A 20282-nucleotide genomic window follows, 5' to 3' on the forward strand; every position below is an offset into this window, starting at 1 on the left:
TGTAAAGATGGTGCCAGTGTAACAGTATGGTCAAGTATGGTATGATCCCTAATATACACCGTACTGTATGATTAAGCACAACTATGAAATTTTAAGACATTACATCTTTTGTGATGTGTACTATCAACATTGTTACTGTACAGGTGACTTCACTGACCACCCAACTGGAGGAGATGACAATAAGTAATGAGGAGCTGAGGGGAGAAGTTGGTGTTCTCAAGACTGAAATTAATGGTCTCAAGGTGGAGGTTGATGGCCTCAAGGTGGAGAATAATGGCCTCAGAGTAGACAACAACGGCCTTAACTCACAGAATAATGGCTACAAAGAGGAGAATGCACAACTGAGGGCAGAGAATCAACGTTTGAAGGTCAGTAGACACAGGTTAATGATATAAGGAATGCTTTGTTGTTGTTTTTTTTAAAAACATAGTATAAACCATTACATGAAGCTACTGCTATACCATTGTTCTTATAACAATAACAATAGAACTGGTACCTGGCCCCACCTGGCCCCCTTTACTACATGTACTGTAATACACAAATCATAAAATACTTCATAGTATATGACATGTATTTCCAGTCTACTACTATAACAGGGTTGAAACTGGGTCAGTATATTGATGAGCTGGATGACCCACTGACCAAGTCAGATCCAGTGATGTAACCTTGTTTAGTTAAAGCAGAGCGGTGTGCCAAGAGTTACATCTTAAGTATCCCACTAATCTATTACAGGTTTTTGCAATTGACTTCATCACCTTTGCAATTGACTTTGTCCTGTTTGCAGTAGAGTTCGTCACCATTATAGTAGAATTTATCCCATTTGCAATTGAATTCATCGGTTTTACAATTTATTTCATCACTTTCGCATTAGAATTCATCACGTTTGCACAAGAATTCGTCATAACTACATTGACTGCAAGAAACCAGCTGCTCATCACAAGGTGAATCATTTTTGCTATGTAGAATACCACTTGAGACACTACAAGGTAAGTGGAGCTAGTTATACATGAAGCCATTAGAGTTAATTTATGTGTTCAAGAGTTACTACACCCATTGCTAATGGCAAAACACAGTTGGGAATGTTGTTGAAGAAGCCATAGCTGAAGAATTATCACATTATAAAGAGTTGTTTACAACAGTTGTACTTCAACAAGATCATGGAGCAGCTGCTACATCTTGTTTTCGTGTTTACAGCAGCTGCCAATCTTGTATGGACAAATTCTTGTGCAAACTAATTCTAATGCAAAAGCAACTAAATCAATTGTAAAAGGGACGAAATCAAATGCAAAAGGGATGAAGTCAATTGCAAAGGTGACCTCTAAATAAACAGGTAGCTATCATACAGTGTGATAGTACCGTATATTAGGGATCATGAAGCTTTGGGTACTTCTTGCCAAAAATATCACCAGCCTCACAATACCTTCTGGAACCTTGACAGTATTGGTTAAGCCCAACATACCTTATTTTACATGTGACCCAAAATGCTTCCGAAAATGTTTCTACAAAATAATTTCTATTTAGTCAAATTTTCTGCTGACCAACTGACTGACTTGCCTGATGCCTTCAGACAAGTGTAACTTGATGATGGCAAAGGCCACAGACTGGCCTGCTGCAATGTCAATACAATTACAATCAGTTAGAGGGTGAAGTTCCCATCTTGCCAGACTGTCAAAATGAGCTGAGGTGTTGGGCAAGCACACCTCAACATCATATAACACACGTCAAATATGTCACCCTTGATAGAATTGTTATCCAACGTTACAGTACACCAGCGTGTGTTTTCACTATGAAATAATAGTTTCAAGAGTTGTATAGGTACACAATTAGGGTGTATTATTTTACAAACCCCTTGTATGTTAGACTACAATACAGGTCAGGGACATACAGTATTTCTGGGATTCCATAAACTCCTCTAAAAATTTTAGTAACTTGTGAGCAACACCAGACTTTCCCACAGTACAGTTTGACAGCACAAATATATAGAATAAATGGGAACAGCAGGGAAAGGCAGTGTAATAGAAACTTACATGTATGTAGCTAACAGTAATTTCTCAAAAGTGGAGTAAGGGAGAAAAATCTTTATAAACATCAAGATACTCTAATAGAGCAGTCAAATCTACATTCATAATGGAATACAATGTTATGCATGAATTTTTGAAGCTACAGCATTACAAAGTGGCAACAACAGAAAAATCGATTTGTATGGTGGCAATACAAAATAAACTACAGGTGCTTAAATAAAAAAGGTCATAACTTTTGAATGCAGTCCACTACCAAGATGCAACTTACACCATCGGATTCTCTATAAACAGGCAAATCCATTACTGGGTAAATTTTGTCTTCCAGGCCTTTCCTACAACCAGGAAACATGAGAAAAAATAATAAACTGCTTGTCCAATGTAAGGCAAACTAATGCTCATATCTTCTTTCCCTTTGGAAGCACTGAATCAAAACAAGATTATCAAACTCCTCTTGCTTTGGTGATCCCAATGCTACCATAGTTTTGCTGTTACCATCTTTCTTGATAGTGAAACAAACGTTCAAAATTTTATAGAATTTTTTCTATTTTGTAAATATTTGACCCATTGCATTTATTGCTTTCTACTGTAAAATTAGGCTTGTACAAACATATGGGATTCTTGCAGATCTGGTTACAAATACAATTAAGGTAGCACTGAACCAATTAATGACAGCTGTACAAAGTTAATTGGACAGCATGTTTGTGGTAATGCGAATAAACGCGGAAATCCATAGACCACAGCGAAGTGTTTTAGTGGACTAACAGGACAAGCTGTCAGACTACCCAGCTACTGTTGTTGATACAACTAACATTATTCGTGCTTTAAACTATTAGCTCTGGTTAAGGTGGGGCTGAACCTATTAAGGGCAGCTGTACAACGTTAATTGGACAGCATGTTTGTGGTAATGCAGAACAAACGGAAATCTATGGACCACAGCGAAGCATCTCAACTAACAGAACATGCTCTGCCAGACTGCCCAACTACTTTTGTTGATAGAACTAACGTTATTCACGCTTTAAGACTATCAGCTTGTCACAACTCTGGTTAATTCATTGACAAATGGCACCAGCTGCCATCGCGTGATTACTGTTATACGGAGCATGCCCTACTAGTTACACGGTCTCCTTTCTCGCTAAATAACTTCAAACTTATGCACCACAGACCATCAAAATTTGGTATAGGCATTGGGTAAGCGATACTCTACAATAGTACACTTCGAATTTTCACGATTCAGGTTTGATGGAGTTGTTGGCCAATGTTGTAGTCCACAGGCGTGTGTTTTCACTACTTTCCATGTTGTTATCAGTGAAAAAGAAAGCGTAAAATAGTTCTACAAGGTGAGAAACATTTGGAATCAAAGTGGCTTAGCCCTAGGTTGTTTATTGGCCAAGTTACATATTTTAAAAATCGGTTTGAAGCCTCAGAGTTATATAAGCATATAATGAAGGCGTATTATTTCACGAAACTTTGTATGCTAAACTAAAGCACCACAGGCTATCACAACAGCTTTTTAGGCTTATGTGAAGCCTTACAAGGTTAATTGAACAGGATGTCGGTGGTCATGCATCAACAAACCCAAAAACTAAACTGATTGTAGCGCTGGAAAGAACTAACTCCATCAGTCTTCTGGGCTACTGCTGTTGACATAAGTAATGATATTCACATCTAGAAGGCTTCTGTTTGTCAAAACTTATTAAATCACTGGCGAAATAAGCTTGCTGATGTCTCATGGTTAGTGCTATACGGAGCGCGCCCTTGCCAGCCAACTAGTCTCACTATCCTGCTAATATCTTCAAAATTACATGCCATAGGCCATCAAAATTTGGTATAGGCATTGGGAGAGCATACCTCTAAAAGGCTACAGAGAGATTTTCGAGAGTTTCATTTCCGGGGCGTTTTACCCTATGCAGAAGCCACAAAAATGTATTTTCTCAAGCTGTTATACTTTTATACACAATTCAAACTCTGTCACATTGTTCTACAAAGTAAGAAATGTTTAGGCGCTGCATTGCTCCATTGCTCCATTGTAGAGAAATAAGACGAAGAAGGCTGTAATTTATGTTGTATGTATTAGCGCTGAAACGAATAGCAATTTTTTACTATTCGAATAGTTGTGAACAAAACAACCGAATATTTGATTATTCTTTAAAGTTTATACTTCTATTGAATAAGTACCAAAACCTTTTGTTATGGAGCAAGGTAAAGTCTAAGAGCTATTTCTATCTTTTCTAAAATAGACTTTTTACAGCATAGATACATCACTTCATTCACAATCTTAAGTTTCAAGGCTGGCTTTTCCATCTGAACACAGTGTACAAAGTGCTAACAATTATTCGAATAGTGTGGTAACGAATCGAATAGTGCCATACCATCTGAATAGTCAAATAATCGAATAATCATTTCAGCACTAGTATGTATTCTTGTAAAGAAATCAATCTACCTCACAGAATTTTATCTGGTAATGTAGATGCTCTTAGATTGTTTAGATACAAATTCATGTAGAATTCGCACTATTAGAACAAAAGTTATTAGCACTTAAAATTTTCAATTAAGCGCGTGGGTGAAACAGGCATTTGTTTAATGGGAATTGTATGGCTTCACATAATTTCCCTGGTGAATGGCACCAGCTGCCATAGCATCATTACTGTTATACGGAGCCCACCCTGACTAGCTACATAACTTCAAAATTATGTTCAAAATTTGGTATAGGCATTGGGTAAGCGTTACTCTACAATAATACGTATGGAATTTTTGCAAATCAGAATTGATGTGGTTGTTGGCCATGTTGTAATCCACAGGTGTGTGTTTTCCCTACTTTCTGTGTAATTATCAGTAAAAAGGAAAGCATTAAATTGTTCAACAAGATGAGAAATGGTTAGAACTGAAGTGGCTTGTTCATGGGCCAAGTGATGTTAAAAACTGGGTTGAAACTTCAGAGTTACATAAGAGTAAAATGAAGGTGTGATATTTCACAAAACTTTGTATCATATAGCACGATAGTGCTGTATAGTAGGGATCACAAAGGAGCGGACGTGGCCCGCGAAACAACATCACCCAAAAACCAGTCTCGATTTTTCCTGACAATGATGAGGCAGTATTGGTGAGGTAAAACTAAGCCCAAACAAGCTTTCAGATCGACCTGAAATGCCTTCAACAAGTAGCTACAGAATTTTTAATGTAATATATTTAACAGAATTTTCTACTGACTGACTGACTGACTGATGCCTTCAGACAAGCATAACACGATAACAGCTAAGGCTATGGGCTTGATTTTTCACTATTTGACATTGCTTCAGCCCAAGAGGTGCCTTTTGGCATACCGCAGTATGTACAATGCATTCTTCATGGACTTACCAGCAGGGCCGCCCACAGGGGGTGGGGGGGGGGGGGGGGGGGGGGGGAACTGGGGCATTTTGCCCCGGGCCCCAGCCTGAGAGGGGCCCCAGGAGGCCCCATGAAGGGCCCCACTTTAACTCTTTGCCATGGGCCCCTTAATTTCTCTGGGCGGCCCTGCTTACCAGTGTCCTCCTTTGTATCCCATTCATCTTTACTGCTAACAAAAAGTATCGATTTGGTGGTAGCATGTGATGGCTTCCCTTCATAATGGAAATTGTCTGTATTTTTCATAGTAGCTATTTTGATTGCAGAGGTGCTTTTCAAACAGTTCTTGATTCGTACTGCTGTGTAACTGGTTAAGCATAACCGACAACAAAGCGTAATGGATACCTCACTTTTCAGACAATTATTGATATAGCTGGGGCACGTGGCGTCATTTCAGATGTGGTATGTGTGGGTTCACCAGTCATAATAATTATTTACAAAAAAAAGTTAACAAACAAGTACACAAAATATTAGGAATTTTCAACTAGAGTAGGACCATAGCGCATCGATAAAAAGTACTGAAACAAGCTGGAGTCGTCCATGTATTAAAACACAGTAAAACAATAAGAAGTGTTATATCCCTACTGTGCTCAAGATACCGTAATGGAAATGCACAGCAGGGATATAACACTTCTTATTGTTATACTATGATTTAATATCATGGACTATTCCAACTTGTTTCAGTACTTTTTTAGCAATGTGCTATGGGTTGAAAATTCCAAATTTTTAAACCAGGCACGTGCCTGGTTTACTGAAATTGTTTTTGTAAAATTGTGTGTGTGTGTATGTGTGTGTGTGCGTGTGTGCGTGTGCGTGTGTGTGTGTGTGTGTTTGTGTGTGTGCATGTGTGTGTGCATGTATGTGTGTGTGTGTGTGCGTGTGTGTGTGCGTGTGTGTGCGTGTGCGTGTGCGTGTGGGTGTGTGTGTGTGTGTGTACCTACCTATCTACCTATGTTTGTCCGTATGCACCCACGTAAGCAAAATTGTTAAGTAGAAAAACAGCTTTTACGTAAGAAGTAAAAGTTAATGAAGTCTGTATAAAACTTCCGTACAGGTAAACTTTTCTCTGAGGTGGTTTCTTTTCCGTGGTCTGAAATACGGGTGTGGAAACTCTCCTCTGACTTCGTGAATTACCTTCCCTTTGGGTTTTACAGGCATTTAACAACTGAAAAACAACTGTGCAGGCCTCATAGACTACAACGAATAACCTATCCCTTCGAGTTGAAAAGGGGGCGTATCCCCTACTTTTGCGAACGAAAATGAAGAGCAGCTTTGAGGCTTTGTTGAGAGAATTTGTGGAAAAAACACGATAGTCAAACTATAAAAGAGTTTAGAAGATACTTATGTGTGTAATGTGTTGATAAAAGCGGTTTGTTTAACAAGCACTTCCATTGCAGCACATAGCAATGTAATTGAAGAATTACAAAAATTTCGTGAATTACGAGATATAAGAATTACAATAAATTATGTATTATTGCACAACCAAGAACCTATGTAATTATACTTGTATAATAGTAGAAGCACTCACCCTTGTTTGTTTATTCTGAGATACTGGGACAACACGTTGTTTAGACCGAGGATGAACAGGAGGTGGTAGACTGCTCCTCTGATCAGCCATCAATGTAGTATGCTACATGATTGTAGAATTACAATATGTGATATCATGGTAGAAGAAAATTAACAGTTTGGATTGATGTATGTATAATTATGTCAGGTGTAGGTGACCTCCTTTGTTTTCCTACTGTTTACTATGATCCATAATTGAACTTACGCTGTACACACTGTTTTAAGCTTACCATTCCAGTAACGGTGTTCTACAATGACTCAAATCATACAGTACGATAATCATACAGTATGATAGTACTGTATAGGGTTATTACATAGCGTGGTACAGTGCTGGACATCATAACTTTCTAAAAACGCAAAATGCTACATTAAAAAAAAAACTTGATAGGCCCTTGCACTCAGTTGTAAACAAAGTGCTGTAGTTTTCAAAGTGTTTATCCTACGGCTATGCAATAAATGTCATTTTACTCCTGATGTAATAAGGAGTAAAATGATACCTAAGCATTTACCCTACAATAAAAACATGAGGACCAAAACACACTGAGAAAATAAATTCTAGTTTATAAGCACACATATCCTTTACATACATTTAGAAAATGATCCGTGACTCATTGCTAGTTGGTCCTATTCACTCCAAATAACAATTGGCTGACTCGCCATTCATATGCAAGTAAGGCTACATACAGCTCATGTGATTCAAATGCTGATTAACATGGTAGACAAAACATGGAATGTGGCATTGCGATCAAACCAGTTGTTATTCTTCATCACTTTATAACAAGTCAGCCTCTGTTGTTACATTGGCTTCCCTTAGTAACCCAATGAATAAACTTTCTTTTGATGGTTTTAGGCTAATAGAGTTAGGAATACCAAGTAACCTGGCAATACAGCTAAGCCCATTTTGGTATAAACACGTATTCCTCAATAATTTTGTGTGGCTTTAAAGGTTAAGGCTGGTTCCTCTTTTTTATAAAACTGTAACTTGACTAAATCTCATACTGAAAATCTGTTTCTGTAGATTTTGTACATGTTTCATTATATTTGTATACCAAGTGTCATTGTCATTGTTGAACCGTTGGCTGAGAAAAAATTTTTTTTGTCATCCTTTAATTTATAATAATAATATTGAAATAAAACATGATTTCAAAAATCTGTTTCTGTAGAAATTAGAGCTATCACACTACTCCTTTCCTACCAAAATTCAGGTTTGTAGCTTGTACCTGTGTGTAGGAAAAGTGAAGAATGTAAAACACTGATGTAATAAGGTATTACATCATTGCGGTAAAAGTTCACATTGGTATGGCTTCAACTTCCTTTTGTATACCCACAATGGTTGTACACACCATCTGTCCAAATTTCATTAATATTGACCAAACTCACATAAAGTTATGACATCACATACACAGAAAGCAGTTTTTGGAAACTTATGATGTCCGGCACTATAGCTACCTATTGGATGCATTTAGTGTCATACTTAAGGCACTTTTGAGCTTGGTTACACCTAACCAATACTGCCAAGGCACCAGGATGGTATTGTGAAGCTGATTTTTGGGTGATATTTTGGTCAGAAAAACCCAAACCTCCATGATCCCTAATATACAGTTCTACCACACTGTATGATACATACTGACAACACATGCCGTATAGGGGGGGAGTTTCGATGGGCAAAAATTTCACGGTAGTGGGCAAACAAAGTTATTCGCAGTTAAACTTTCACAGTGGACTACAGTATGGCAGTGCCTGCTAAAAAGCCGTGCATGTAAAAATACAGTGCATTGTCAATAAGTAGGCAGTGCTCGCAAAGATTACAATGTATACATACAAGATCAATTTAAGTGGGCGTGGCTCTGCATTTGGCATACACAGCAATACACATGGCTTCATGCCTTCAGACTGCATCAACACACTGTGGCTCCAGCTACAGACAGTTATGCACAATCCCAATTAGTAGGCGTGGCTCACGAAAGAAGCAGCTGTTGCAGGACTTTCCACATGCATTCTCCACTGAGCAGCTTTTAGTATTCTTGTTGATTACAGCAATTGTGGTTTTTGCTTATTTGCTTCATTTCATTTACCAATGAAGAAAAAATTGGTTGCTCAACTCTTCCACCAAGGATCCAACCAAGTTTAGAATGAAACAAGCACAGACCACCACCTAAATCCATCTTTCTTGATTCTAACAAATCAAAATAGTAATCATTACCAATGAGCATTTCAATGCTAGATGACTCTGCATGACAATGCAAAGAATCAGCCAGCTTCCCATCAACAAATCCTCCTTTCAAGAATTCTATGTCTTCCTCTTTCAGAGGGACACGGTTTATCTTCCCAGTAATGTTAGGGACCACTGTAATGTTCAATGGCATAGCACTACCATCCTTGAGAAGTAAGCTTAAGCTGCCTTGCTTACAGTTAATGTTCTTGGGTTTGTTCGAACCAAAGGTGACAACTGACAGCTTATCAGTTCTATCCAATGTCAACTGAAGTCCTTTAGCTAGGCTTTCTGTAATGTATGACCTCTGGCTACCTGAGTCAAGGATAAGACGCACTGATACTGATGAATTATCCTTTGTGTTCCTTACAGTTACAGTTGCAGTTTGCATCAGTACCTGGTTGGTACTGGCTACCATAGCACCTTTTGGCTTGGGACTTTCAGCACTGATAATCTGTGGACTAGGGGGCTGCCGGAATAATGTGCTACAAAGGCTTCTGTGATGACTCCCCTTCTTTCCACAATACGCACAGGCTCTATCAATTTTGCAACCCTTCAAAATGTGGCCATTCTTTAAACAATTGAAACAGCACCCCTTCAGTTTCTCTTTCCTGGCTTGCAGTGTGCTATACTTGGAGCATTCATCAGACCAGTGAGGTTCAGCACAGTAAAAACAATGAGGCTGGTAAGATCGAGTCCATTTCTGTGGACTGTGACCTTTGTATTGACCATCATGATTCCCAGCTAACAGTACTCTTGCTGTAGACTTCAATTTTCGCTGACTACTCTAGTTGAAAATTCCAATTTTTTGAAATACTTGTATTAGGCACAACTATGAAATTTTAAGACATTACATCTTATCTGATGTGTACTATCAACAGGAGAATCATTTGTACATTGTTACTGTACAGGTGACTTCACTGACCACCCAACTGAAGGAGATGACAATAAATAATGAGGAGCTGAGGGGAGAGAATGGTGTTCTCAAGACTGAAAATGATGGCCTCAAGGTGGAGAATAATGGCCTCAAGGTGGAAGTTGATGGTCTCAAGGCAGAGAATAGTGGCCTCAAGGTAGAGGTTGATGGCCTCAAGGTGGAGAATAATGGCTACAAAGAGGAGAATGCACAACTGAGGGCAGAGAATCAACATTTGAAGGTCAGTAGACACAGGTTAATGATATAAGGAATGTTTGTTTTTTTAATTTTAAAAAACACAGTATAAACCATTACATGAAGCTACTGCTATACCATTGTTCTTATAACAATAACAATAGAACTGGTACCTGGCCCCACCTGGCCCCCTTTACTACATGTACTATAATACACAAATCATAAAATACATCATAGTATATGACATGTATTTCCAGTCTACTACTATAACAGGGTTGAAACTGGGTCAGTATATTGATGAGTTGGATGACCCACTGACCAAGCAAGTCAGATCCATGTAGTAACCTGTTTTAGTAAAAACAGAGACGTGTGCCAAAAGCTACATTTTAAGTATTCCGCTAGTTTATCAAATAAACAGGTAGCTATCATACAGTGTGATAGTACTGTATATTAGGGATCATGAAGCTTTGGGTACTTCTTGCCAAAAATATCACCAGCCTCACAATACCTTCATGGCACCTTAGCAGTATTGGTTAGGTATAACTAAGCCCGACATACCTTATTTTAAATGTGAATAAAGAATAGGCGTGATGTTGTGACCTATCGTGGAGTATCGGTACCTCCATACAGTAGTGTAGTCTAAGTGCCTTAAATAAGTGTGGTGTCAGAAAGTGTTGATATGGAAAATTAACACCTCGATATGGTTTTGTTGGATGAAGAAGACAAGCAGCCTGACTGAAGATAAAAGAAAAGACAAGGCGCACAGGGCGTACCCTCATCGGAACCCCAAAAGGCACATCCCATCGGTGAGTTTGTTGTTGTGACATAAAATGGTGACTGTACGCTGCTTCGTTTGGGCTCTAGGCTTGCGACTGTGGTCAGTGAGTGAGTGAGTGAGTGAGTGAGTGAGTGAGTGAGTGAGTGAGTGAGTGAGTGAGTGAGTGAGTGAGTGAGTGAGTGAGTGAGTGAGTGAGTGAGTGAGTGAGTGAGTGAGTGAGTGAGTGAGTGAGTGAGTGAGTGAGTGAAGCAGTGAGACGAAATTTCGAGTTTTGGTGATTTTTAAAAATTCTATATCCGGCTGCCAGTAAGCGTTTTGTTGTTTTTAACACTACATTTGATGTTAGATGGACTAATATTATTCTGTAAAGGTGATTTTCATGGCATAAGAAGTTTCTAAGCTAGTTTTTAAAAGGCTATATTTTTGGCGGTGTGCATCATTTCAGGGCATTCCTACTTAAACAGTACTACCGTACTGTTTGATACTTAATTTTGGTAATATTTTAGGTAAAACACCAACCTGTAACATCAATACCATAGCGAGTCTCCTGGCTCAGTATTTTCTTATTCTGCTCTTTGATAGGAATGTCCATAGAGCGTACATTGCTCTCCCACTCCGTAAGGTAAGGTCTAAATTCTTCCTGAAGCCACTATAAAATTTAATGTAAATTAAATATGTAGACAAAAACTGTATTGCATACTGTTAGACGAAAATCTTTTGCAGAAGTGTACGGTGATTAAAATGGTTTTATCTTCTCCTTTGAAGTTGAGAAATTATTAACATTCAAACAATCGAAAAAGCGATCCATCATTTCTACAAAACGAATAGTCTCCACAGTATCCTCTGTACTTCCCTTCCGTAAGGCACCTACTACTGATTCACTCAACATCTACAGAAAAAGAGAAGTTACACTATAAACACTCAGACATTACCATGGACATTAAATTATTCTAACCTGTGCTGCGGTCTACTCACATTTTGGAGAAATTTGTTAAGTAGATGTGTTCATATTTGACCTTGGGCAGCAGTCTCAGGTTTACTGGCCTCTTGGTATCAGCCAAATAAATACCCGAGAGATGTCTCCATAAAATACGTTTGGCATTACAATGCTGAGAAATAAACAGTGAGTGACTGTACAGTTTATTATTATCTTACCATTAATTCCCACTTGCTGCTCCACCAGCAGTTCCTTATCGTCTTGATGAGGTGTGGAGGATCAGCAATGAAGTACAAACTGTGTGGGGCATCACAAGCAAACACATTGTCAACTTTGTAAACAATTTCAGACATCCCTTCATTAAGCAATTTCCACAGTCAATGATTTGTAGAAGCACCATCACAAATTAAAGCCATCACTCTATACCTTGTCTTTCCAGCCTTGATATTGCTTCCCATACAGGATCAATTAACAGGTCACCAGAAAGATCAGCGTACGCATATTGTGCATAGAGAAACTGATCAAGCCCCTCACCATCGATACCATCATTGACTTGGCTATAGTTGGAGAATAATCTCCATCAAGGGATGCTTCATACTCCATCACATGTTTATTTATCTCTCCAAGATTGAGATTTCTCAACCGGCAATGTAAAGTCCCAATTGTATCAGATGGTGAATCCTTGATAACTGTCAAGGGAATGGAGATTTTACATGGAGGTAATTCAATGTCCTTTGTTGGTATTTGGACTACTAATGCCTTCTTCTGCGCATATTTCTTTAATTCATAATTCTTCTTAGAGCAAAGACGGAGGCGTCTATGCCCTCTTCCACTCATACTAAACTAATCAAAGGAAAACCATGTAACAACTATAGCTTCAACTAATGCAGTTCCATCAAAAATTGAACTTTCTCTTTGGGTAACTTTGTTAAAAAAAGATTTAAATTATTAAAATCATGTAAATGCTCACAACCAATACCCTGTGCAATTCAATTTCACCTCTACTGTTTAACAATTATCACAAGGGGAAAGCCACCATGCACATGTACAGCTAGTTCTTTGGTTCACGCTAATGACATGCTTAGGTGACCACTGTTTTCCTCTGATTGTACTCATTCGCCTTTTGTATGCCCACAAATGTCTTAAACACAATCACTACAACTTAAAATGAGAGTTTTGGTCTCAGTAGGGCCACATTAATGCAGTAAACTTCTCCCGCGTGTTATACACAAACAAACCGATATCAGAAAAGGCATTTTCCATACCTGTAATTGCCATTACTTCACCCAGGCTGAAAGAAAGAGAAACGTGCGCTTTCAAGGTGGCCAATCAACACATTCCTTTCAATACTGACTGCTTGCACGGAATTCTATTGGATTATACGTTATCGCGTGATCGTTTCCAATCCCGGGTGGTACAGTGGAACCTGCGTTACGGTCACCTAGATTAAGCGGTCACCTTTGCATGACGGCCATGGTCACGAGGTCCCAAATATTTTCCCATACAAATGTATGCATTGTGGTCTGTATTAAGCGGTCACCTGTCTCATGCGTATAACAGCCAACCAAGAATTCGCCTATGAATCATTGTGTACATAACTTTCTCCTTCGTATAGCGGTCGCTACCTTTTATGGTGGCATGTTAAGCAAATTGCCTGGCACCACAGCACCATTTCAATTAATGCACAATTATCACACTTCCTGCCTTTTAATGAATACTATATAATCAATCGGGCTTTATTGCTTAAACTTATTCAATAGCTATAACCAACATTCATAACAAGCTCACCTTGTCCTTTCTGTACTAAATATTACTGCATTGCGGTTGGCGCGAGCCTCTTAATAATAATCACTCATTTATAACGGTCATAGCCACTAAAATGTTGAGGACCACCTTATGCAGTTTTTCTCTATAACAACCACCTGTGTATAAAGGCCAGATATATCTGGTCCCAAGGTGACCATTATAGACAGGTTCCACTGTACTATAATATCTATGGTGTTACTCTACAATAATACGCTTGGAATTTTTGCAAATCAGAATTTATGTGGTTGTTGGCCAACGTTGTAATCCACAGGTGCGTGTTTTCACTACTTTCCATATAATTATAAGTGAAAAGGTAAGCGTTGAATTGTTCAACAAGATGAGAAATGGTTAGAACTGAAGTAGCTTATTCATGGACCAAGTGATGTTAAAACTGGGTTGAAACTTCAGAGTTACATAGGAGTAAAATGAAGGTGTGATATTTCACAAAACTTTGTATCACACAGTACGATAGTAGTGTATAGTAGGGATCACAAAGGAGTAGGCATGGCCCACGAAATAGCATCACTCAAAAACCAGTTTCATTTTTTCCTGACAATGATGAGGCAGTAATGGTTAGGTAAAACTAAAGCCCAAACAAGCTTTCAGATCAACCTAAAATGCTTTCAACAAGTAGCTATGGAATTTTAAAAATAATTCATTTAACAGAATTTTCTACTGACTGACTGCCTGAAGCCTTCAGACAAGCATAACATGATAATGGCTAAGGTTACGGGCTAGATTTTTTTCACTGTTTGATGTCGATTCAGCCCAAGAGGTGCCTTTTGGCATGCCACAGTATGTACAATGCATTCTTCATGGACTTACCAGTGTCCTCCTTTGTGTCCCATTCATCTTTGCTGACAGCGAAAAGTGTCAATTTGGCGGTAACATGTGATGGTTTCTCTTCATAACGGAAATGATCCGTATTTTTCATAGTGGCTGTTTTGATTGCAGAGGTGCTTTTCAAACAGTTTTTGATTCGTACTGCTGTGTAATGGGTTAAACATAACCGACAACAAAGCGTAATGGATGCTTCACTTTTCAGACAATAATTGATATAACTGGGGTGCGCAGCACCAATTCTTTTGGTGTGCTTGGATTGTAGAGGTTCTTTTCGAACAGTTCTTGATTCGTACTGCTGTGTAACGGGTTGAACTTAGCTGACAACGAAGTGTAATGGATACCTCACTTTTCAGACGATAATTGATATAGCTGGGGCATGTGGCGTCATTTCAGATGCGGTATGTGTGGGTTCACCAGTCATAATAAAAAAGTCAACAAACAAGTACACAAAAAATTAAGATTTTTAACTAGAGTAGGGACCATAGCACATCGATAAAAAGTACTGAAACAAGCTGGAGTAGTGCATGATATTAAAACACAGTAAAACAATAAGAAGTGTTATATCCCTACTGTGCTCAAGATACCATAATGGAAATGTACAGTAAGGATATAACACTTCTTATTGTTTTACTGTGATTTAATATCATGGACTACTCCAACTTGTTTCAGTACTTTTTAGCAATGTGCTATGGTCCCTACTCTAGTTGAAAATTCCAAATTGTTTGTGTATATACTTGTCTATTAATTTTTCTTGTAAACAATTATTATGATTGGTGAACCCATGCATACTGCATCTGAAATGGCACCACACGCCACAGCTATATCAATTATTGTCTGAAAAGTGAAGTATCCGTTGTCAGCTGTGTTCACCGCATTACACAGCATTTCGAATAAAGAAGCACCTCTGCAATCCACGCATACTGAAAGAAAGAAATGGTGCCATGCACCCCAGTTACATCAATTATCGTCTGAAAAGTGAAGGCTATGTTCAACCAGTTACACAGCAGTACGAATCAAGAACTGTTCGAAAAGCAACTCTGCAATCAAAATAGCCACTATGAAAAATACGGACAATTTCCATTATGAAGGGAAGCCATCACATGCTACCGTCAAATTGACGTATTTCCCTGTCAGCAAAGATGAATGGGACACAAAGGAGGACACTGGTAAGTCCATGAAGAATGCATTGTACATACTGTGGTATGCCAAAAGGCACCTCTCAGGCCGAAGCAATGCTGAACAGTGAAAAAAATCAAGCCCATAGTCTTAACTGTTATCGAGTTACGCTTGTCTGAAGGCATCAGTCTGTCAGTCAGTAGAAAATTCCATTAATTTTTTTTTTTTTAAATTCCATAGCAAGTGTTTCAGGTCAATCTGAAAGCTTGTTTGGGTTTAGTGTCACCTAACCAATACTGCCTCATCGTTGTCAGGGGAAGTTGAGGCTGATTTTTGGGAGATGTCATTTTGTGGGTCATGCCTACTCCTTTGTGGTCCCTACTATACAGTACTATCGTACTGTGTGATTTGAGTCATTATAGAACACCACCATTGGAATGGTAAGCTTAGAACAGTGTGTACAGTGTAAGTTCAATTATGGATCATAGTAAACAGTAGTCTCGTGTGGCCAGACCGCTTTTTTTCTTTTTCATTTGGTCGGGAAAAAACGGGGTCTGGTCCGAATACCCGCACTCGTTCTCAAAATCCCAGTTGTGGCCGGGATTAATTCTACGCACGCGTCTTAATGCATTCTTGAAGCAACCTTGAACGGACGTTAAGTCTGCCATTGACTGGGTAATTGAAAAGATAGGATTCCGATCATTCAGTGACGAACAGGTAAGCTACGATTTTGTAATGTTTGTATTGATTGTAGTAAGCGTGCTTAGAATTAATCCCGGCCACAACTGGGATTTTGAGAACGAGTGCAGGTATTTGAACCGGACCAGACCCTTTTTTCCCGACCAAATGAAAAAGAAAAAAAAGGGGTCTGGCCACGCGAGACTAAGTAAACAGTAGGGAAACAAGGGAGGTCACCTACACCTGACATGATTATATATGCATCAATCCAAATTGTTAATTTTCTTCTACCATGATATCACATATTGTAATTCTACAATCATGTAGCACACTACATTGATGGCTGATCAGAGGAGCAGTCTACCATCTCCTGTTCATCCTCGGTCTAAACAAGGTGTGGTCCCGGTATCTCAGAATAAACAAACAAGGGTGAGTGCTTCTACTATTTTACAAGTATAAGGAAATTACAATTAACAAGCTAGTAAGCTAGGGTTATTACATAGCGTGGTATAGTGCTGGACATCATAACTTTCCAAAAACGCAAAATGTTACATTAAAAAACCTTAATAGGCCATTGCGCATGGTTGTAAGCAAAGTGTGTAGTTTTCAAAGTTTTATCCTACGGCTATGCAATAAACATCACTTTACTCCTGATGTAATAAGGATTAATACCTAAGCATTTACCTTACAACAAAAACATGAGGACCAAAACACACTGAGAAATAAGGACATTATCACTGAACAATAACAAAACACTCTAATAGAACAGTCAGTACACTAAACTATATTATCCATACACACTGACCACACATAATAACAAAACAACTACTACACATATCCTGTCCGTAAGGACATTATCATTCAACAATGACAAAACACTCTAATAGAACAGTCAGTACACTAAACTATATTATCCATACACACTGACCACACATAATAACAAAACAACTACTACACATATCCTGTCCGTAAGGACATTATCATTCAACAATGACAAAACACTCTAATAGAACAGTCAGTACACTAAACTATATTATCCATACACACTGACCACACATGATAACAAAACAACTACTACACATATCCTGTCAGTAAGGACATTATCATTTAACAATGACAAAACACTCTAATAGAACAGTCAGTACACTAAACTATATTATCCATACACACTGACCACACATAATAACAAAACAACTACTACACATATCCTGTCAGTAAGGACATTATCATTTAACAATGACAAAACACTCTAATAGAACAGTCAGTACACTAAACTATATTATCCATACACACTGACCATACATAATAACAAAACAACTACTACACATATCCTGTCAGTAAGGACATTATCATTTAACAATGACAAAACACTCTAATAGAACAGTCAGTACATTAACTTGTACAACAAGCAATGAGGGTGTTCATATAACATATTTTTGTGGACAAACATTGCTCAACTTAAAACATCTTGTACCCTCTGACTGGTGCCTTAAACCTATTACAAAATTCTGTTCTCTACAAGTTTAAGGAATTTTAAGAGATCACAGAAATAATAGTAGGGAAACAAGGGAAGTCACTATGAGAAGGACCTCTACAATCAACCCAGTTACAACGGAACACTCTGATGATTCTTGTTACAAACATTACATGGGGAAGCCATAGTATAACACTACCATTAATCTACACCTTGGTACTATCAGCAAAGATAAATAATAGTTGTAAGATGTGTACTAGTGGTCTACCTGATATGTGTACCCTCAACCCTCGGGCCCTGTGTAGACATATCAGACAGACCACTCATGAACATGTTACAACTATTAAATGAAATTTTATCCCCAAAACATTATACATTATCAGCTCTCTGTTAGATAGCCACTTCTTTTGGTATTAAAGTAGTTGGAAATTATCACAAACCAGGGCTCAACCCAGAATATTAACCTAGAGGGGGCGAAGTAAGTCGCTTTGGATTCTAGGGGGTCTGGGGGCATGTTCCCCCAGGAAAATTTTGAAAATTTAGGTGTAAATATACTCAATTTAGGTGAAAGTTTACTGTGATGCCATTGAATATTGACCATTGGATTATACAACTTTGGGATCAATTAAGCCTTTCCATTTCTCAAGGCTTTAGGTATAAACCTAGGGGGGGCAATAGCTAACCCAGAGGGGGCCTGTGCCCCCCCCCCCCCCCCCCCCCACCCTAGATTAACCCCTGCTAACAAGTTATCATGGAGTATTGTATACTATAAACCTCATGATATGTTAGGTGGTTTAGTGACATCATCACAAGTGAACTATCATATAGTCTTATACCACAAAACAGTATACTCAACTTACTATTGTTCTTTTCATTCCTTATCTGCTCCTTAGCCATTTTGAGCTAATCCAACAAACTCCTAGACAACAGTAACAAAATAAACTGATCATTTCCTACACATGTACAATGTGTACATATACAATACATTAGCTATAAACAGTGTCTTGATGGTGGGGTGAAGATGAGTGATGGAATACCCTACCATGTCCCTTATGTCTACAGGGTATATGACTACATGAACTGTTTATGGTAACATACACACAATATTATAATAACACTATTAGTAATAGTTCTTGTTATTAGTGTATGTATATAACATGTGTGAATCCCTAAATGTGTTTGGTGATCACCAGTTACTATAGTAACCATTCATCTAATGCGTTTGTTGTGTAAACAACATGTTAACATTGTTATTACTAATTTATTGTTGTTGTTTAGGAACAACTGGTCCAGTCCCCCACACCAGACCTGTTCAGTGGACCAGTGAACATCAAGTGGCAACATGGAGCCCCTAGACCAGTGAAGGGTATGGACCACACTGGTGTGTTGTGTGATGGGAAGGTCTACATTGGAGGAGGATGGGATAATACTGGACCATCATACAGGATAGATGTGTACAATCCAGTTAACAACTCATGGAGCCCTTCTCCTATCAACACTACTTATGGCTTCTTTGCCATGACCACCCTCAACAACCAGTTGATCACTGCTGGAGGGAGGGATAGAAGTAATAAGGTGACCAACAAGATATTCTCACTAGATGGTGATCACCTAAAGGAGTACACCAGGATGATTACACCAAGATATTATGTCACAGCTGCTGGTTATCAGGGAACACTTATTATAACTGGAGGTAGAGATGACCAGAGGAAGGTATTAGCCACTACTGAACTGTTTGACAGTACCACTGGACAGTGGTACACTACCAGTGATCTACCACTACCACACTACTTGCTACAATCAGTAATAATTGACAACACCCTCTACCTGTTAGGAGGATACAATCAAGATGACATGTCCCCAGCAGTATTTACTGCTCCACTGGACACTCTGTCCAGTCACCAGTTGAAGTGGAGTTCACAACAAGATACTCCATGGTGCCATTCAGCTCCTGTCAGCATACAAGGTAGACACCTACTAACAGTAGGTGGAGTGAAGAAGACAGGAAGTGATTATGTGCTCACTAGTGACATTAACATGTTCAACAAGGTCAGTCACAGCTGGGAAGCCATAGGACATATTCCATCAGCAAGATATGGACCACCTGTAGTTAGTGTAGCTGATAACAAAATAGTTGTAGTAGGAGGGGCAGATGATAAGCACCAGTATACTAATACTGTGTGGATTGGCTCATGTGAGCCACAGTAACTGTATACATTGTACATGTTATTATTGTACCATCTTATTAATAACAAGTTGTTAGTAAACTAGTAATTGTACTAACTGGTAATGTGTATTTGTAATTTCTAATGAATAATTACAATTTAACACAATTTAACATTACAATTGCTATAACACA

The 20282-nt window shown here is 38.5% G+C and overlaps 1 protein-coding gene and 1 long non-coding RNA gene across 2 annotated transcripts in view; one reads left to right on the forward strand and one right to left on the reverse strand.

Annotated features, from left to right (window-relative positions):
• Positions 1 to 20282, forward strand: part of LOC136265767 (kelch domain-containing protein 8A-like) — a 40091-nt gene extending 19809 nt beyond the window's left edge. The window contains exons 2-3 of the mRNA XM_066060686.1: positions 144 to 368; positions 19202 to 20282. Of these exons, the coding sequence (XP_065916758.1) occupies positions 144 to 368; positions 19202 to 20131 (1155 nt within the window). The 3' untranslated portion in view covers positions 20132 to 20282. The remainder of the gene's footprint in view (positions 1 to 143; positions 369 to 19201) is intronic.
• Positions 10967 to 12169, reverse strand: LOC136267173 (uncharacterized). The gene is made up of 3 exons (XR_010706554.1): positions 12045 to 12169; positions 11770 to 11958; positions 10967 to 11718 (listed from the first exon to the last, which is right to left on the reverse strand). It is a non-coding gene; the product is annotated as an uncharacterized lncRNA (long non-coding RNA).

This window comes from Dysidea avara, chromosome 9, assembly GCF_963678975.1.
Source record: "Dysidea avara chromosome 9, odDysAvar1.4, whole genome shotgun sequence".
NCBI lineage: Eukaryota > Metazoa > Porifera > Demospongiae > Dictyoceratida > Dysideidae > Dysidea > Dysidea avara.